Raw genomic sequence first — 19114 nt, forward strand, 5'->3', positions numbered from 1 at the left:
CATCTTCCACGACCTTGACCAGGACAAAGTAGTTACTGAAGACAAATGAATGTTTAACTTTTATTTGGGATTAAGGATTCACTCAGCCTTTAAATCTTAATTCACTACTGGACATTTGGCAGATAATGGGTTTATTATATCTATGTCTCCAAAACATACAAACAATAGAGCATAATAATTTTATTACCGAGCAGCTGAAACATAATACAGTATGTAAAACTACAAGCAAACACTGAACTAACAAAAAATGTTACAGTATTAAAACATACAGTAGACCACTGTGGTGTCACTGAACTGCTCAGTGTTCCCTGTAAAAACACTGTAAAACTTTTGTCAAAACATTTCATCATAAACACAGTCAACAAGACATGAATTATAAATCTGCACAATATATAAATAGATCTCGTCATACAATAACGTCTGCACAAATATTACCCAAAGTGCAGTGGGGCATCACAATTTAAGTGCTATACTGTAGATGCTGATTTAGCTCTTATGTTTAATGTGTATAAAGTCAGAATTAATACAGATGTGTGACAAATTAAAGGAAAAAACATCATAAAGTGTTTTAGTAAGGTTGGGTCGCCATGAGCTGCTTAAACAGCTTCAGTGTACAGTCATTTCTTCTGTTTTTGTGTATATCTCATACAAAATTGTTTCAGAAATTAATACAAAATCTAAGATAAAACAAAGGTAACCTGAATTAACACAAAATACAGTTTTTAAATGATGATGTTATTTACTGAAGCAAAAGAGTTATCCAATACCAACTGAGCCTGTGTGAAAATGTATTTTCCCCCATAGTTACTAATTCCCCAAATCTATGAAACTGCATTCATAATGGGGTTCAGCTGGACTAGATGCAACCAGGCCTGATTACTGCAAACCCTGTTCAATCACATCAACACTTAAATAGAATTTTTTCAACAGCGTGACGTTGGTTAAAAGTCTTACCCATTAACACACTATGCCAAAAATTAAAGTTTGTTTGTGATTTAACGCCATGCCAGCTTCTATGGCTATTTTCATGGCGATCCAAGATTGAAAGTAAGCCCTGAAATGATGAGGAAGAAGGTGATTGAAATACATCAGTCTGGGAAGGGTTACAAAGCTATTTCAAATATTGGAGACTCTGGAACTCCAACGAACCACAGTGAAAGCCATCATCACCAAATGGAAAAACTTGGCACAGTAGTGAACCTTCCCAGAAGTGGCCGACCTTCCACAATTCTTCCAAGAGCACAGCAACGACTCATCCAGCAAGTCACAAAAGAGCCAAGGACAACATCAAAGGAACTACAGGACTTCACTGTTCATGACTCTATCAGAAAGACATTGGGCAATAATGGCATCCATGGAACAGTGGTGAGGTGAAAACCACTGCTAACGCAGAGGAACATTAAGGCTCTTCAGAATTTTGCCAAAACACACCTTGATTATCCTCAAACATTTTGGGAGAATGTTCTGTGGATTGATGAGTCGAAAGTGGAAGAGAGTGGTCCCGTTATATCTGGCATAAACCAAACACTGAATTCCACAAAACAGAACATTATACCTACAGTCAAGCATGGTGGTGGATGTGTGATAGTGTGGGGATGCTTTGCTGCTTCAGGGCCTAGGCAACTTGTGATAATTGAGGGAAACATGAATTTTGTTCTCTAGCAGAAAATCCTAAAGGAGACTGTCCGGTCTTCAGGCCGTAAATTGGAACTCAAGTGCAACTGGATTATGCAGCAACACAATGATCCAAAGCACAGGAGTAAGTCCTAGTAAGTGAAAGACTGATCTCTAGTTATCGGAAGTGTTTGGTTGCAGTTATTGCTGCTAAAGGTGGCACAACCAGATTTTAAGTTTAAGAGGGCAATTGGTTTTTCCACATGAGGTTTTGGATAACTTTTTTTTGCTTCAAGAAAAAATAAATAAAAACTACTGTGTGTTTACTCAGGTTGCCTTTGTTTTATGTTGTACTTCGTTTGAAGATCTAAAACTATTTAGTATAAGATGTACACAAAAACAGAAGAAATCAGGCAAATACTTTTTCACAGCACTGTACCTTGGCCCACATTCTACAAGTCTCTGGAACTGTACTGGAGCGATGAACACCATTCTTCCAAAAGATATAATAGCTGTAGAACATGTCACTCCAATTCTCACATAGGTGTTCATTTGGGTTGAGATCTGGTAAGTCTGAAGGCCATAGTATTCAATTTACATAATTTTTATCCTCATCAAACCATTAAGTGAGCCATTGTGCCCTGTAGTGAAGTCATCCTGGAAGAGACTACTCCCATCACTCCAATGTTTGGATCAAAATGATCAGTCAGTCAGTCTAAATGATCAAAATGATCAGTCAGTTATTTTGATCAGTCATGTTTGGATCACAATGATAAGTTAGAAGAACTTTGTAATGACTTGAGGTGACTTTTTGCTTGAAGGGTACAAGTGGACCCAAACCATGCCAGCAAAATGCCTACAGCATAACATGTTTTTTCTTTAAGTTGTCAGCCGCCTGTATATTTTTTTTTCTCATTCATAAGTTTGCAGCTCTAACAGTCATTTTAGCTCTTTGTGACCTGCCTGGTAACAGATTTTTTTTAAAAATAATTTTTATTATTTTTATTTTTACTTTATAATATATTGGATTCTTTAGTTCCTGCTATGATGAAAATACATCATTAAGAAATACTTCACAGACATTCAGTCACATTTGCGTCTGCCTCAATACCTGTGCTATAATTCTTTTAAGCGCAATATAAATAATTGTTCTCCAATACAGCTGAGGTAATACAGGTTATCTCTCCTCTACTGCCCCTTTCTGGCAGCAGAAATGTGGCATCACTGCAGTATTTGAAAACGGGAGCCTGAGAAGAAAATGTCTTTGCCACACAATAAGGTCATCAGTAGAAACATGTTAATTTTTTCATCTAATCGATGTTTATCAGTCATCCACATTCAGAGTCAGCATACACAATGTACAATTCTCACATAAACACTAAAGCAGAACATTGCTGGTGATACCTATGTGCACATGACACACCTTCTTCTAAACCAGTCGTTCTGAAACATTTTGCATCTCCTTTGACTTTAAATAAAATCTGCGAACCCTCACAGCACTGATTTATTTTTACAAACATAGTCCAGCATAATATATTGTATTTTGGCTATTTATTGGGGACACATAGCTTTTTAATTCTTTTCCTTGGATAGAACAAGTTTTTATCAAATTTCATTTTTAGTAAATATTTTTTAAAATAATGTCAATGTGTCATTAGGTTCAAGTCAACATTATTCAGATGCTTGCCTGTTTTTGAGTTCCTGAGGTTTGGATTATAATCATTCAATTCAAGTGCCAAACAAACCAGGCTAATACAGTCCCCATCCAAAAGTATTGGAACAACAAGGCCAATTTTATTCCTTTCTCTATACACTGAAGACATTTAGGTTTGAGATCAAAAGATGAATATGAAACAATAGATCAGACTTTCAGCTTTCATTTCCTCATATTTACATCTACAAATAAAAACATGGCACCTTTGGTGGCAGACCACCCATTTTTTAGGTGAGTAAAAGCATAAAAACAGATAGTCCTAAATTAAATAACACTTAATATCTGGTTGCTTATCCTTTGCTTGCGATAACTGCGTCAAGCCGGTGATCCAATGACATCACCTAACTGTTGCATTATTCTTTTCTTTCAGTTGTTGTTTGTTTTGGGTGGTGTCTCCTCTCCTCTTCTCCCCTTCAGTCTCCTCTTCAGGAAGTGAAATGCTGCTCAATTGGGTTAAGGTCTGGTGATTGACTTGGTCAGTCTAAAAACTTCCACTTGTCCCCCCCGATGAAATCCTTTGTTGTGTTGGCTGTGTGTTTTGGGTCATTGTCTTGCTGCATGATGAAGTTCCTCCCGATTCGATTGGATGCATTTCTCTGTAAATTGGAGGACAGAAAGACTTCTGGAGACTTCTGAATTCATTCTGCTGCTACCATCATGAGTTACATCATCAATAAAGATTAGGGAGCCTGTTCCAGAATCAGCCGTGCAAGCCCAAACCATGACACTACCTCCACCATGAACTCGTATGTTTTGGATCATGAGCAGATCCTTTTGGATTATGAGCAGATCATTTTGGATTATGAGCAGATCATTTGGTCTTTCCTTCACTTTGATAGAGGTTAATTCTGGTTCCAGAACTTTTGTGGCTCATCTCTGTATTTCTTTGCAAATTCCAATTTAGCCTTCTGATTCTTACTGCTGATGAGTGGTTTGCATTTTATGGTATGGCCTCTATATTTTATTTGAATGGTGGATTGTGATACCTTCACCCCTGCCCTGTAGAGGTTGTAGGAGGTTGTTGGTGACTAACTGTTGTTTTGGAGGTTTTCTTCACAGCTCTCACAACGTTTCTGTCATCAATTGCTGTTGTTTTCCTTGGCATGTTCCATGTCAGGTTGTTCATACACCATGGTTTCTTTCTTTTTCAGGACATTCCAAATTGTTGTATTGGCTATGCCCAATGCTTGTACAATGGCTTTGATCAATTTTTCTCGCCTTCAGAATGCCTTGCTTTTCTCCCTTAGACAGCTCTCTGGTCTTCATGTTGGTTTATCCTTTTTACCAACATAGGGCTCAAACCAAGAGTAGACATTCAGAGCCATTCATTCTTTAAACAATCAATTTAACAGAGCACACCTGGGCAGCAAGAAACACCTCAGTCACATGTTCCAGTATTTTTTTGATCACTTGAAAAAATGAGTTGGTTCAAACAAAAGGTGTTTAACACATCTAGATGTAAATCTAGCTGTAAAAAAAAGCTGAAATTCTGATCTATCATGTCATATTCGTGTTTTGATGTCAAACCCAAATGTCTTCAATGTATTGCAAAAAAAAAAAAAAAAAAAAAAAAATTAGAATTGTCCTTGCCAGTCCAATACATTTGGAGGGGACTGGCAAGAATAACACTAAGAAATCAATAATAAATATAATAATTTTTGTAATAGCGGGTGGTGATTTCAATCATTGTAACAAAATAAAACAAACAAAAAACATCACAGACCCCCTGGCTATACTTTGTGGACCCCTGGGGGTTCACAGACCCCCCTTTGAGAACCATGCCTCTAAACTATTAATTTTTGCGAGCTGTAGTGTGCTTTCAGGTAAAAAAAAATTAAATAAATAAAAATACAATACATACACTGGGAATGCAAAGAGAGAACTGATTGTCTTTACATCACAAGCATGCTCGAAACATGATTTCAAAAGATCTATACACGTACATTATCCTATCCAAAGGTATGTTCAAGCAAGAAAATTGGAAAAGAAAAAAACATTTTGGGACACAACTTCTAGTAATCAAAAAAAGGAAATTACCTCTGTGATAATGCATGTGCTTCCACGTAAGGTAACAAAGAGGCTCAGATTTTGTCTTCAAACACTGTCTTCAAATCCATTGTGGTGGATAGTCTTGTACTTGGCTTGTGTGGGCATGTTGTTTGATAAGGAAAAAAAAAAGATGCACAAAAAGCTTTAAGTAGTCTATGCCTTCTATACAGCATATATGTTAAGCTAAGAGAAGTATAAAGCCAGGCTAAAAAGGTAATAAAGATAAAGGGAGGATGGCTATATTCACACTCCTCTGCCCTCTGTAGGCCTGTTTTGCATTCACTGGCCACAAAAACATGCTTTCATGAGGAAGCGAGGCGACTAATCATACCCAGCTTCGATCTTGGATCACCTCCGAGTGCACGACGTGTGCGGCCACTGCAGTGTAGTGCACAAACTGCCATTTTTTCCCCCTCATATCGATGCTCTTCTCAGCCTTTCAGTCTGGATCAGAAGCACCATAAAGCAGCTATCAAGTGCTCTGGATAGTGGACTCACTGTTTCACGGCTGGCTTGTGTCTCTGGCCCTCACTTCGGCTGCTCTTCTTACTTCTGGAACTGCAGCTGCTGGCGCTAGCGTGGCTGGTGTCATGTGCCAGCGTGGGGCTGGAGCTGGTCCGCTGCAGAGTGCCATCAGTAAACAAACGAGCCTCGAATGCCGTCAGATCCGACTCACCCATGCGAATCTTCGCTCTCAGTAACATGGCATACGTCCCATAGCGGGTTTTCTAAAAGATGAATGGACGGATTTGTATTTAGTGATTTCGAATACTTGTAGAGAATTGGAACTATTTCAGATCTTGGTCATGAACTAAAACAACTAATGCTCAGAGAAGGCAAAGTGAATTAGACATGACACATGTCAATTGTGGATCATCTCACCTGGATACTGTAGACCTAAGAACTGCTGCTCTAATCATAGACTGTTTTGTTCTCATCCCAGGACTCTTATTCACAGTTTGCTCATATTGAACATCATTTCAACACACTTAGTACTGTCTGCCTTGTCTCTTTACCCCTGTATACTGCAATGCTTTATAATCCCACTATCCGGCATCACCCAGAAGAGGATGGGTTCCCTTTTGAGCTTTAAAGAAGAATGAAATCCTCTTCAGCAGGAAGCCTCACCTCAAACTCCAGGAACTCCTCTCGCTGCTTGGCCTCTTCTTGCTCCTTCCCCTTGGGCTTCCGCTCCTGAAGAATAGAGCGCAGCTCCTGCAGCTCAGAGGAGACAGATCTGAAGCGCATTTCATGGGATTTCACTTGCTCCTCCTAAACAGAGAGTTACCAGAAAATAAGGGAAAATATCAGCTATGTTTGTACACACTAAAAATTCAATAACAACAACCAATAACTCAGCCTAAAACATTCACGTATACATCTAATTCAGAACTGACAGACTGAGATCACGCTAAAGTGGATAATGTGTTTAATAATCTGTTACTTAATCTGGTCAGAGGGTGATGATTCATTTTCTATTAACAGCAGCTTTAACAATTGTGCTGGCTGCAGGACACAGCTTTAAATTAATGCCCTTGTTCTAACGTGTTATTGTTTCTATAGTAAAAACGTACTAACAACTCAGTAACTAGTAATTGACTTACAATGTAATAACAACTGGTGGATGTTCCACATAAACGATTTAAAAAAAACAAAACATTTGTAACTGTTCAAATGGTGGGTTTCTGTGAGAAGACATTTATTTAGCATTTTTGGAAGGAGTCTCCAGTGTCAGCTATGTATCAGTCAGAAGGAAAAGCTGTAGCTTTAAGTTTTCCAAAATGGAAAAGTCTTCAAGACAGAGGAGTCTGCGGTTTCTTGGTAACATAACAAGCTGCGTTCTTTATCGACAAAAGAAATAGAAAAAGAACAACCTTTTTTAGCTGCTATAACTTCAGGAAGTAACACTATAAACGAATAAAATGTATGATGCGTCATTCTTAAATATAATATTACTAGTGTTGGCAAATTGTAGTGATATAAAAGGAATCAGACACTTTAGGATGATCTATTACGGGAAAATAATCAACTTTGGTGTAGGAACAATTACTCCGCTTTATTGATTATGCTTCTATAAAAATATCGTCCCATGTTGTTTTATTCCTTACTTACAAAATCTGATCACTTTTATAGTCAGAAATAGTTGTGTACATTCTATGAGTAGGCTTTTGGGTCTCAAAAAAAAAAAAAAAGAAAGAAAACGCTGATTAGCTGGGCATTTAACTAATAATTTGAAACAGAATGCTGTGGGACATAAATTTCTCTTGCTTTTCTCATTCTGCTGAGAATGGCAAGATTTAATATTTGTTTAAAACACAAGGAAAGCAGCTGAACTCTTTGCTAATATGATGAACTAATGTATGAACAGCTCTTCCAAAATGTGTCAAATTGCCAAATTTATACACATTTCCTGATAAGTGGGTTGGTGGCTGGAGGGAATAAAGTATTAAAAAGAAACTGAAACAAGAACGTTAAGTACCTGGGACAGTTTGGTGGTGGAGCCCGGTAGAAGAGGCCGGCTAAACTTTTTCTGTGAGCCAATGGCTGCTGGAAAGGGAGGGGCAGAGAACATGGCTGCCAATGTGTTGATGCGCGTGATCCAGGACTGCATCTGCTCCGCATTGCTGGGAGAGAAAAGAGAGCAGCCACAGGGAATGAAGAAAAGATAAGTACTGCATTGACTTAAGGTTGTTATGACAGATGGGTTATGTTGCATTATACTGTTTTATTTTAAGCAATATAATAAATATGAACTGACATGAATGTAGCACAGAAGAGTTCACGAGTAGAAATGGTAAGTATGTAATACATTCAGCTCAAGACTGAGGAGGATTATGGTTATTTTGACCGAGGCTGGGTTTACTGAGAGTTTGACTCATTTTACTGAGAGTTCAACAGATCGTGAGTGAAAGTGGTTTTCTAACAAGAAAGCAGATATTTATGCCCATTAATTATGGTGGATCCAGGGTTTGCTTAAAGTTCACTGGGTTGTGATCTTTTCCCAGGGCAAGGTATCAAAAATGACAATTAGGTCAACTTGTCACAATACGTCCTGTTCCATGTTTTAGAGTCAGCTTGTTGGCAAATCTACGGTGTGCATATAATATCAGGTTACAGAACTCTGCAGTGTTTTCATATACACGTTAATGACTTTCATTTTGCAAGTTTACGCAAAATTCACATCTCGTGACAGCCTGCATGCATTAAAAAAATATCCTCAAAAGGGTCATTAGCAGGTTCTGTTGCATGATGGCATGCATCACACACAGGAATAGTGGCTGTTCATTACAGTGTGAATGCTGGCAATGGGACCAAGAAAGATTGGTCCCGTTGCAAGAAAGATTCGGACCTACTGTACGGTCGCTCGTTTTCCAAATGCTCATGAATTTTTTTGATGAATTGAAGTGTAATTATGTATTTAGAGAAGTTTATTATATATAAGTGCAATTATTTCACAGCTCAGAAGAAACTGTTCTTTGTGAAAACACACCTACATATACGCCCTCCCATGAATGAGCCCATAATCTGGCTGTGAACTATAAATCAGCATATAAATAGACCTATTTAAATGGACCTATAAATATGTCCATTTAAAAATGCTGCACTACAAACAGATATAGAAGACCAAAACAAATATAAATTGAAGCAATCCTGTAAACTACACAAGTGTATATTTCTGAGTGTGCAGGACTACGTTTCTCATGAATAGCACTGTGTGCACGAGTGTTTCGGTAGATTTATCTAGGCCAGACTCTCAGGCTGAAGAGGATCCATTCCCCTGAGAGCCACATGACAGAACATCCATCTGGGTGGAGCTCTCTGACGAGGCCACTACGAGCTCTGCATTTAATCAACACCCAGAAGTCAGGGCACTCAGTGTGCACGTTTGTGTGTGTGTGTGTGTGTGTGTGTGTGTGTGTGTGTGTATACAGTCGTGTTGAAAAATGAGTACACCCCATGGAAATTGTTGGCTTTTTTGACATATTTGGACAAACATTTGATCTTCTTAGAAACAGTGCCTATTAATAAAGCTGATACACTCTATCAAATGACATAAAATTGACATTTTGTAGTAATTTTCACAATTTAAATGAACAAAAAATAGATCAGTCACAAGGAAAAAAGTAAGTACACCCCTACATTTATCACACTTTCAAATACATATCATTAGAATCAGGTGTTCAAGATTGGGTGCCAGTGATTAGAACCTGCTTAGGGAGTGCAGGTGGAACCTGTCTTATTTATACAGCTCTCATATCTAGTTTTTGGTGTTCCCTTTGTTATTGAGGTGTGTGGTGTCATCATGCCAAGATCTAAAGAGTTCTGTAAGGCCTTCAGAAAAAAAGGTTGTGGATGCCTACAGGTCTGGCAAGGTGTTTAAAAAGATCTCCAAATTATCTGAAATATATCATTCCATTAGACCAATGACAGCTTTTCAGGAGAAGCACCTCATACCAACTGTGAAGCACAATGGTGGAAATGTTGTGGTTTGGTGTTGATTCGGTGCCTCATGGACTGGACAACTTGCATTCATTGATTCAGCTATGAATTCTGCATCATATCAAAGATGAAGATAATGTGAGGCCATCTGTCCAAAAGTTGAAGTTGAACCAAAAGTGGACCTTTCAACAGAATAATAATCCTAATCACACCAGCAAATCCACCAAGGAATGGCTTAAAAATAAGAAATGGAGGGTTATGTAATGGCCTAGTTAAAGCCTGGATTTGAACCCCATTGAAATGTTGTAGGGGATGTGAAATGGGCAGTACATGCAGGAAAACCTTCAAACATTTTACAACGGAAAGAATATTGCATGGAAGAGTGGTCAAAATTTCCAGCAACGTGATGTCAGAGACTGGTGGACAATTATGCAAAACGCCTACAAGAAGTTATTTCTGCTAACGGGAGCAATACTAGCTTCTGAAGCTAAGGGTGTGCTACCTGTTTCCAAGAAGAATATCACATCTATTGATATTTCTGTTGAATAAATGATTGAAAAGGCTCATTTTCCTTGTGGTTTTGTTCAATTATATAAACTTTATAAATAGGCACTGTTTCACATGCTTGCTTGTACAAAAATGTCAAAAAACATACGACAAATCGGGGGCGGGGGGGGGGGGGGGGGGGGGCTGCAATAAGTGAACCATGTCTTTCCCCCCAAATAAAAGACTCTTTACTTTCACAGTTTGTTATGTTACAGAGAAGTCCACAAAGTCCTCCATCATGAAGACTCTACTATCTGAAAAAAAAAACCCCACAAAAAACTAAAGTTACAGCGTTACCGCTGATTGGTACAAAGCACTGGCACTTCACTATCAATAACTGTACATGTGTTTTTGTTGTTGTTTAAGATTTGTTTGTGTGGTGCGTAAACCATACAAGTCCCTGTGAAATAGCTGTTACTATAGAGACAATCTATATATAAATATTCGAATCAGCTCATTAATATAAACCTGTGATTTGCCTTCCGGCTGGCACTAATGTCATAGCTGCTGTTACAGAAATTTATTCAACACTTTCTGACCAACCAGAATTAAGAATTCAACAGCACTGTGGTATAAATAATTTCTCCATACATAGGGGAAATTAGAACTTTTTAGCAAAATATCTCCCAAAATTTTTCATACTTATTTTTTTTTTTTCAGACAGCCTTTAAAAATGCCTTCGACAAAAGAAGAACATGTTGAAATCATTCTCATGGGTGGATTGGGAAGCTGTCGCAACGTTGCGATGGACATAAAATTACATGTGTACATTAACACCAGATGTGTTAATACAAGTTCATTTTGAGTGGGAGCGACGGCTCCATATGTGTTTACAAAGAAATGGCAAACATGCAGAGCATGTCTTGTAAATAAAGTTACATTTTGCTATAAAATATAAAATAAAATGTTAATTCCCCCTATGTAAGGAGACTTTTGTGAAAGTTTTGAAAATCCATTCTTATTCTCAGCCAGCAGTTCCCCAGTACCATTGTTTCAATACCTCTGATTTAAGGAATAAATCAATTCATTTATTTTTAAAATCATAAATCATTTTACCTTAAGCATATTTTAAAATATACTGTACTGTATCTCCCGATGCAGTACAGGATTTGTACTTCTTACGGGAACTCACAGGACAATAACTGTGCAGTATCAGCTTAATTAACAAAAACATAATTTATGTACACATGCTGGAAGACTTACGGGGCCTGGAACAGGAAGACCCTCCAGTCAGCAGTGCGCAGGTAAAACACGTTGGGTCTCTTGCTGTAGTCTGCTGCCTTCATAGCCAGAGAGTGGTGGATGGACACAGCATTCTTCAGATCCTCATCACACAGCTGCTTATGAGTGCCATATTCACTCTGAAAGCCAATCAGAGCAGAGAACGATATTAACATTGGACAGAGGCATGTCAGCAGAATTTGGTTTTCTGTATTGTTTCATTGTAAACATTCTATTATGCCTGTAGTGTTGGGGAAGCTACTTTGAAGCTGCAGATTTTCATGCTACTAATAGTTTGATGTTGTTAAGCTACAGTACCCTTTTTAAAAAGTAGTTAGCTACAGTACAAAAAGTAGCTAACTACATTGTAGCTACTTAAATGGGCAACAGTTTTAGTATGTCATGATTGTGAATCGGTTTATGAATAACTGTGCATAATTTTGCATAAAGAGATTAAACACAGTTGAAAAATAATTCAGAACAATTATGAATTTATAATGTGCATATTAGGCTATTTATCAATTTAAAACAACGATTGCGTTCACCTCTATATGCGTCCTTAAATTTGTGCTTGAACTCTTGGATGTCTTATTATAATTGAAGTTTTGGACAAAGTATTTTAGACTGTTTTGCTGCATCTGGGCCAGGACAGCGTGCCATCATTGATGGAACAATGAATTCTGAATTATACTATCAAATTGTAAAGGAAAATGTCAGGACATGTGTCCATGAACTGAATCTCAAGAGAAAGTGGGTCATGCAGCAAGACAGCGATCCTAAGCACGCAAGTCATTCTACCAAAGAATGGTTAAAGAACTTCCTCTTAACTTCCTCTTTTTTAATTCTGACAAGACAGAAGTACTTGTACTAGGACAACATGCAACTAGAAGTAAGCTTTCTGATTACATAGTAACTCTGGATGGCCTTTCTGTTTCAACATGTGCAGCAGTAAAAGACCTTGGTGTGATTATTGGCTCCAGTCTATCATTTGATGCTCATGTAGATAATATTACTAGGATAGCCTTCTTTCATCTCAGAAATATTGCTAAAACAAGAAATAATGTCACTACATGATGCAGACAAACTAGTTCATGCTTTCGTCTCCTCTAGACTGGATTATTGTAATGCCTTACTGACTGTATGTTCCAGTAGGTGCATAAACAAGCTCCAGTTAGACCAGAATGCAGCTCCAAGAGTCCACATCACCCCTATCTTATCCACACTGCATTGGCTCCCAGTAAAATTTCGCATTGATTATAAAATACTACTATTGACCTATAAAGCACTGAATGGTCTCGTGCCACAGTACCTGAGCGAACTTTTGGTCTTTTATGATCCACCACGCCTACTTAGATCAAAAGGTGCAGGCTATTTGTTGGTACCTCGAATAGTGCAGGCTACAGCAGGAGAAAGAGCTTTCTCTTACAAAGCCCCACAGTCATGGAAAAGCCTTCCAATTAGTGTACGGTACTCAGACGCAGTCACAGTGTTAAAGTCCAGGTTGAAAACATATTTCTTCACTCACGCTTTCCATGAATAGAGTTTTTCTACGCAAAGTACACTGTCTTATTCATTACAGGATAGTAAGCATACCTAACAATCTCTCCCTCTCTTTCCTTCCCTCTCCCTCTCTCGTTCTGTCGAGCTACACTTGATACTCCTGAGATGCCAGAAATCCTGACCCTTTCTGCTCCCCGGACCTGCCTGCTCCATCCTGATGTCCTACTTCTGGTTGGAGTTCTCATCAACTGGAGACTACATTCTGCTGCTGAGGACGACCCCAAGCAGTGTAGCCTGGAGATTGCTGAGGATGGCGCAAATTTAAATTGAGGTCCAAAACCATGGGAAATGTTCATTAGGGATAAATTCACACATTTAAAATCTGTATCCTGTGTTTATATGTTTCTGTAAAGCTGCTTTGAGACAATGTCCATTGTAAAAAGCACTATACAAATAAAATTGAACTGAATTGAATTGAATTAAAGAAGAATAAAGTTAATATTTTGGAATGGCCAAGTCAAAGTCCTGACCTTAATCCAAAAGAAATGTTGTGGAAGAACCTGAAGTAAGCAGTTCATTGAGGAAACCCACCAAAATCCCAGAGCTGAAGTTGTTCTGTACTGAGGAACTGTACTCAGGACTGATCAACAGTTACCGGAAATGTTTAGTTACGGTTATTGCTGCACGGGGAGGGGTCATATAGATAGTGAAACATAGATAGTGAAACACATAGACAGTGAAAGCAAAGGTTTGCATACTTTTGCCACTCAAAGATATGTAATGTTGGATCATTTCCCCTCAATAAATAAATGACCAGGTATAATATTTCTGTCTCATTTGTTCAATTGGGTTCTCTTTATCTACTTTTAGGGCTTGTGTGAAAATCTGATGATGTTTTAGATCGTATTTATGCAAAAATATAGAAAATTCTAAAGGGTTCATAAACTTTCAAGCACCACTGTATGTCTGTCAACAGACTAAAATCAAGAAAATATTTGGAGACAAATTTCTTGTTCAGGTTTAGAGTTTGATGATATAAATTTCAATCTAATTTGCAAGATGCAGCCACATTTGAAATGTTTATTGAAAGTTCAACTGCATTTGGACCTCCATTATATGTAAGATGTGTAATTACACATACACTATAGATGCAATGGATTAATATTAAGTTAATATTAAAATTAATATTAAGTAAAAATCATGGAGTATTCCTTCAAATGAAAAGGTGTTAAGGTTACCTTCTGCAAATAAAGGACCAGTCCTTTCAGGATGGCATAAAATGTCTTCCATCCTCTCTTACCTCGAGGCGCTGTGAGAATAAGTTGATAATAATAAAATGATATAAATAATGTATAATATAAATATATCAGATATAAATAAAATATATAGAGAGTACTGTGCAAAAGTAAGGCAACCTATTTTTAGTACAAACAGTGTTATAGAATTTTATGCATATTCATTATGATGTCAAAAGTCTCCAGAAGAACTGCGGCAGGTTCGGTAAGATGCTCAGTAAATCTTACAGCTCATTTCCTTGTAAAACTGCACAAATTGTACCTGAGACTACTCTTATTGTTTTTAAAGCAAAGGGTCATCATACCAAATATGGACTGTTTCATTTATTACTGTTTACTGCTCTTTATAGTATTTTTCTTTAATGTAGAAACATTTAATTTAATTATGTTTGAAGTCATATTTGCTCTACAGCAATTGTTTGCATGTGCCTAAGACTTTTGCATAGTACTGCATGTAATCTGCATTAATAAATAACTGTGTTATAATTGGGGCGAGGTAATTATACTCCTTCATACAGATAAAACCCCATTCTTCACATTATTATTAGTTCTGTGTTGCATGCATGCATGATGATGAAAAGTCATGCCAGAGGAGGGCAACGTACTCCGTTTGCCATCGGGGTCGGCGTGAACTTTGCGCACGAGGAAGCCTTTCTTGTAGACCTGAGTGTTGGACTGCTGAGCCAGAGACACTAGAGGAGCCCCGCCACTAGTAATCCTCTTCAGAGTGTAGGACGCAGAGTCTGTCCTGCTGTCGGCCAGCTCTGACACAGATTTACGCACTTCCTCTTCATCACTGTGAGTAATCAAACACACACACACACACACACACACACACACACACAGAGGGATGTGAACACTTGCTGGACATATTCTTACTATGAACCTGATTATAACAAACACAGTGGACCAGTTCGCTCTTCTTTCAAACTTCAGTTGGAGTTTTAGGATAACAGTCTTCCAGCTAATTTGTATAATCTCTATCGAGAACATCACTATATTTCACTGATCTTCCAGACTGTTACTGTATCCATGTATAATATTGGGAGCTTATAACAGTTAGGGTGAGGACAAAAGTCTGGCACCACAAATAAATAAATAAATAAAACAAACACAGAAATAATTATATCAAGTGAGAATTTCCTGAATGCAGTTGAATTTGTCTAATAGTTATCAACAATTAATAAAAACAATTATAAGATTATTAATCCTATCTGTAGACATTTGTTACTCAGTTCAAGAGTAAAACTTGTTCTGTTTGGTAAAACTTTCATTTAAATTTCAGTAATTAATTATCTATATGAATAATAGATAAATACTCAATACATGAATAGATAATACATACAGTAGTTTACACATTAATGATCAATAAATAAATAATTATTGTATAAAGCTAAAAATGCATTTTGTATAAAGTATTAATATTTAAGTATCAGTTTAAAAACAACTATTTTTAAATTATTGTTAAATGACTAACACAGCTCATAACACTGAAATGTAGTGCAAAAACTCTCAAGCACTCAATTCTGAATGTAGTTGAATTTGTTTAATATTTATCAATAGAAGAAAACGATTAAACGAATATACGATTATTCAGCCCAATTTCAGACATTTATTACTAATTTCAAACATAAAACTGTCTTGGTTTTTGGCAGAAATTTTGGTAACACTTTAATGAAATGTTTGCTAATACAAAATGTATAAGAAATTAATACAAAATTTGCACATTAAAGATGAATGAATAATTACTGAGCAATGAATGAATATTTATATAAAGTTTAATGTATAAATATTTAGGTAACAATTTGAGAACTTTGTAAAAAAAAAAAAAAATTAAAAAAAAAAACCTTTGCTGACCTTTCAATATTTGTTTTCTAAAAACTGTTTTAATTAACATAGTTACAAATGTTTAAGTAGTTATAGTAAGCTAGTAGTTCTGCAAGAGAACTCTCTAATAGCTGCTTAGTTAATAGTGAACTACTCTAAATACTTAGAGTAATTAATTAGTATTCCTTAATAGTTTATAACGCTGTGGACCTGCTGGAATTTCTGACCACTCTTCCATGCAATATTCGTTCAGCTGCAAGATGTTTGAGGGTTTTCTTGCATGTACTGCCTGTTTCAAGTCCCCCACGACATTTCAGACAGATGGCCTCAAATTATCTTCAAGCACTCTTTGATATGATGCAGAATTCGTAGTTGAATCAGTGAATGCTGTCCAGTCCCTGAGGCAGTGAAGCAACCCCAATACATAACAGGTCCACCAACGTGCTTCACAGTTGGTATGAGGTGCTTCTCCTGAAAAGCTGTCTTTGGTCTGCGCCAGACATGTCTGCTGTTACTGTCGCCAAACAACTCTATCTTTAACTCACCTGTCCAGAGCACATTATTCCAAAAGGCCTGGTCTTTGCCTATATGTTCACTGGCAAACTGTAGTCTTGCAAAGGCTTTTTTCTGGCACGCCTCCAATGCAGGTAAAAGTTGTGCAATCTCTTTCTGATTGTAGAAGTATGCACTTTGACCCAAACAGTTGCAAGACTTACTAGCAGATCCTGTGATGAAATTTTGGGGTTCTTGGAGACTTCTTTTTGCATCAGATGGTCTGCTCTTGGGCTGAATTTGCTGGGATGGTCAATCCTGGTCGTTTGAAATCTGTGCCATTTGTAGATTATTTTCCTTACAGTGGAAGGATGTATTTCAAATAATTTGGAGATTTTTTAAATCCCTTTCCAGACTCATAGGCATCCACAAACTTTTTTCTCAAGGCCTTATAGAAGTCTTTAGATCTTGGCATGATGACACCACACACCTCAATAACAAAGGGAACACCAGACACTGGATATGAGAGGGGTATAAATAAAACCGGTTCCACCTGCACTCCCTAAACAAGTTCTAATCACTGGCCCCCAATCTTGAACACCTGATTCTAATTATATGGATTTCAAAGTGTGATAAATGTAGGTTGTTCATTTAAATTGTGAAAATTGCTACAAACTGTCAATTTTATGTGTCATTTGATAGAGTGTATCAAATTTATTAATATGCACTCTTTCAAAGGGGATCAAATGTTTGCTTGTCCAAATATGTGGAAAAAAATACAAACAAACAAAAAAAACAACTTTTTTTTCCACATAACGATAATAATGTATTTGAATGAGTACATCAATATAAACCTTGCAGTCGGAACAACTATCAGACTTGTGCTGTTACAGAAAATTAATCAACACCATTTGTTATTGTTCTATTACTATGAAAAAGTGTGTTCTCCCCATGCTCCCCGTTTCTGGCATTGTGAAATGAATAAAACATCCATTTTGGTGGTCAAGGCATTGCCACCTAAACCAGCATGTCAGCCCAACACACCCTAAAGGATGCCTGTACCTTTAAATATCCCTCCCTCTCTCTCTCAAACTGGTACGTAGTCTTTGCCTCCCAAACGGTAATGCTCTCATCTGTTGCTTAGTAACTGCTAGACTCCCTGCCAGGATCTGAGAGAGCGAGTATAAGAGAAGCAGAGTTAGTGAGAGTGAGAGAGAGAGAGAGAGAGAGAGAGGGAGAGAGAAAAAGAGATGAAAGGAGCACTGCTGAATGAAAGAGAATAGACGAGGAGACGCAGCCAACTCTCTCCTCCCTCGTTCACAGCAGACTAACAACAGTGTTAAAGCCCTAGAGGAGTCAAACGGCCCAGCAAGCTTGCCCTCTTGCTCTGCATGAGTGTGGAGCAGTGCAGTTACAAACGTGCATGAGGCAGAGAGAGATTTCGACCTGTAATTACACTGAGGTAACTAGGGAGCTGTAGCCATGGCAACAGAGTTCAGGAAGCCAAAGTCTAAATCAGGGACCAGGGCATCACGTGGCTTTGCCCAGGTTAGAAACACATCAGCTCACCGCAGCACACACACCTCAACCTGCTGGAGCAATGCCTCACCACCTTCCACGCGCGTGCCTCTTGTGTTTTTAATCAGTGTTAGAGCTTCATTACTGCACCTCACTGAGCATGAATATTTAGGACAAGGACTTGAGAATCCTGCTCTCATGTATGCTCATGATCTTAAGTATGCCTGAGAAGTGAGAGGGAATAGATGACTGATATAGCCTCTGAAGAATACATGAAATGAGAAAATGCTGAACTCACATTGTCCACTGCAACTTCTCATTCTTGATGGAGTTATAGAGTGCCTACGAAGGACAGAAAAGAAACTTGTCAAAAAAATGTTTAATAGGTCAACACAGATAGAAATGTTCATATGTAAGATCAGCAATATTGTAGAGAAGTAATACGCTAAGTAGATCATATTTAATATTGCATAACCAAGGGTTTAAAAATATATAAACTGAAACAAAACATTTTAAAGACATTTACAGGAGGCAGGTAGCACTGCTGCCTCACAGTTCCAGGGTCCCCAGTTTAATCCTGAACATCTGTGATCGGTGTAGAGTTTTACATGTTTCACACGTGTGCATATGAGTTTCCTCTGGGTTTTTCGGTTTTCCTCCCACCTCCCAAAACATGCAGGTGGCTTAGCAACTCTAACTGACCCCAAGGCGTAAATGAGTGCATAGTGCCCTACGATATACTGGCATCACATTCAGGGTGCTTTCACACTTGAATGAATTTATAAAATTAAAGCCACCAAGCAGAAGCCAAAGATTCTCAGTTGAGACAAAGGAAATGATGTAGTATTATTCACCCATCCACTAGGCCTATGCTCCATCTAATAATAATAAATACTCA

At 37.7% G+C, this 19114-nt stretch overlaps 1 protein-coding gene across 2 annotated transcripts in view; it reads right to left on the reverse strand.

Annotated features, from left to right (window-relative positions):
- Positions 1–3569: 3569 nt before the first annotated feature.
- psda (pleckstrin and Sec7 domain containing a) overlaps positions 3570–19114 on the reverse strand; it is a 32596-nt gene continuing 17051 nt past the window's right edge. For both annotated transcript variants that reach the window (XM_053621800.1, XM_053621799.1), the window contains exons 7-13: positions 18515–18558; positions 14985–15175; positions 14323–14393; positions 11567–11724; positions 7857–8001; positions 6506–6649; positions 3570–6105 (exon numbers count right to left, since the gene is read on the reverse strand). In XM_053621800.1, coding sequence (XP_053477775.1) covers positions 5872–6105; positions 6506–6649; positions 7857–8001; positions 11567–11724; positions 14323–14393; positions 14985–15175; positions 18515–18558 — 987 coding nt within the window. In that variant the 3' untranslated portion in view covers positions 3570–5871. The remainder of the gene's footprint in view (positions 6106–6505; positions 6650–7856; positions 8002–11566; positions 11725–14322; positions 14394–14984; positions 15176–18514; positions 18559–19114) is intronic.

Source organism: Ictalurus furcatus, chromosome 3 (genome assembly GCF_023375685.1).
Source record: "Ictalurus furcatus strain D&B chromosome 3, Billie_1.0, whole genome shotgun sequence".
Lineage (NCBI taxonomy): Eukaryota > Metazoa > Chordata > Actinopteri > Siluriformes > Ictaluridae > Ictalurus > Ictalurus furcatus.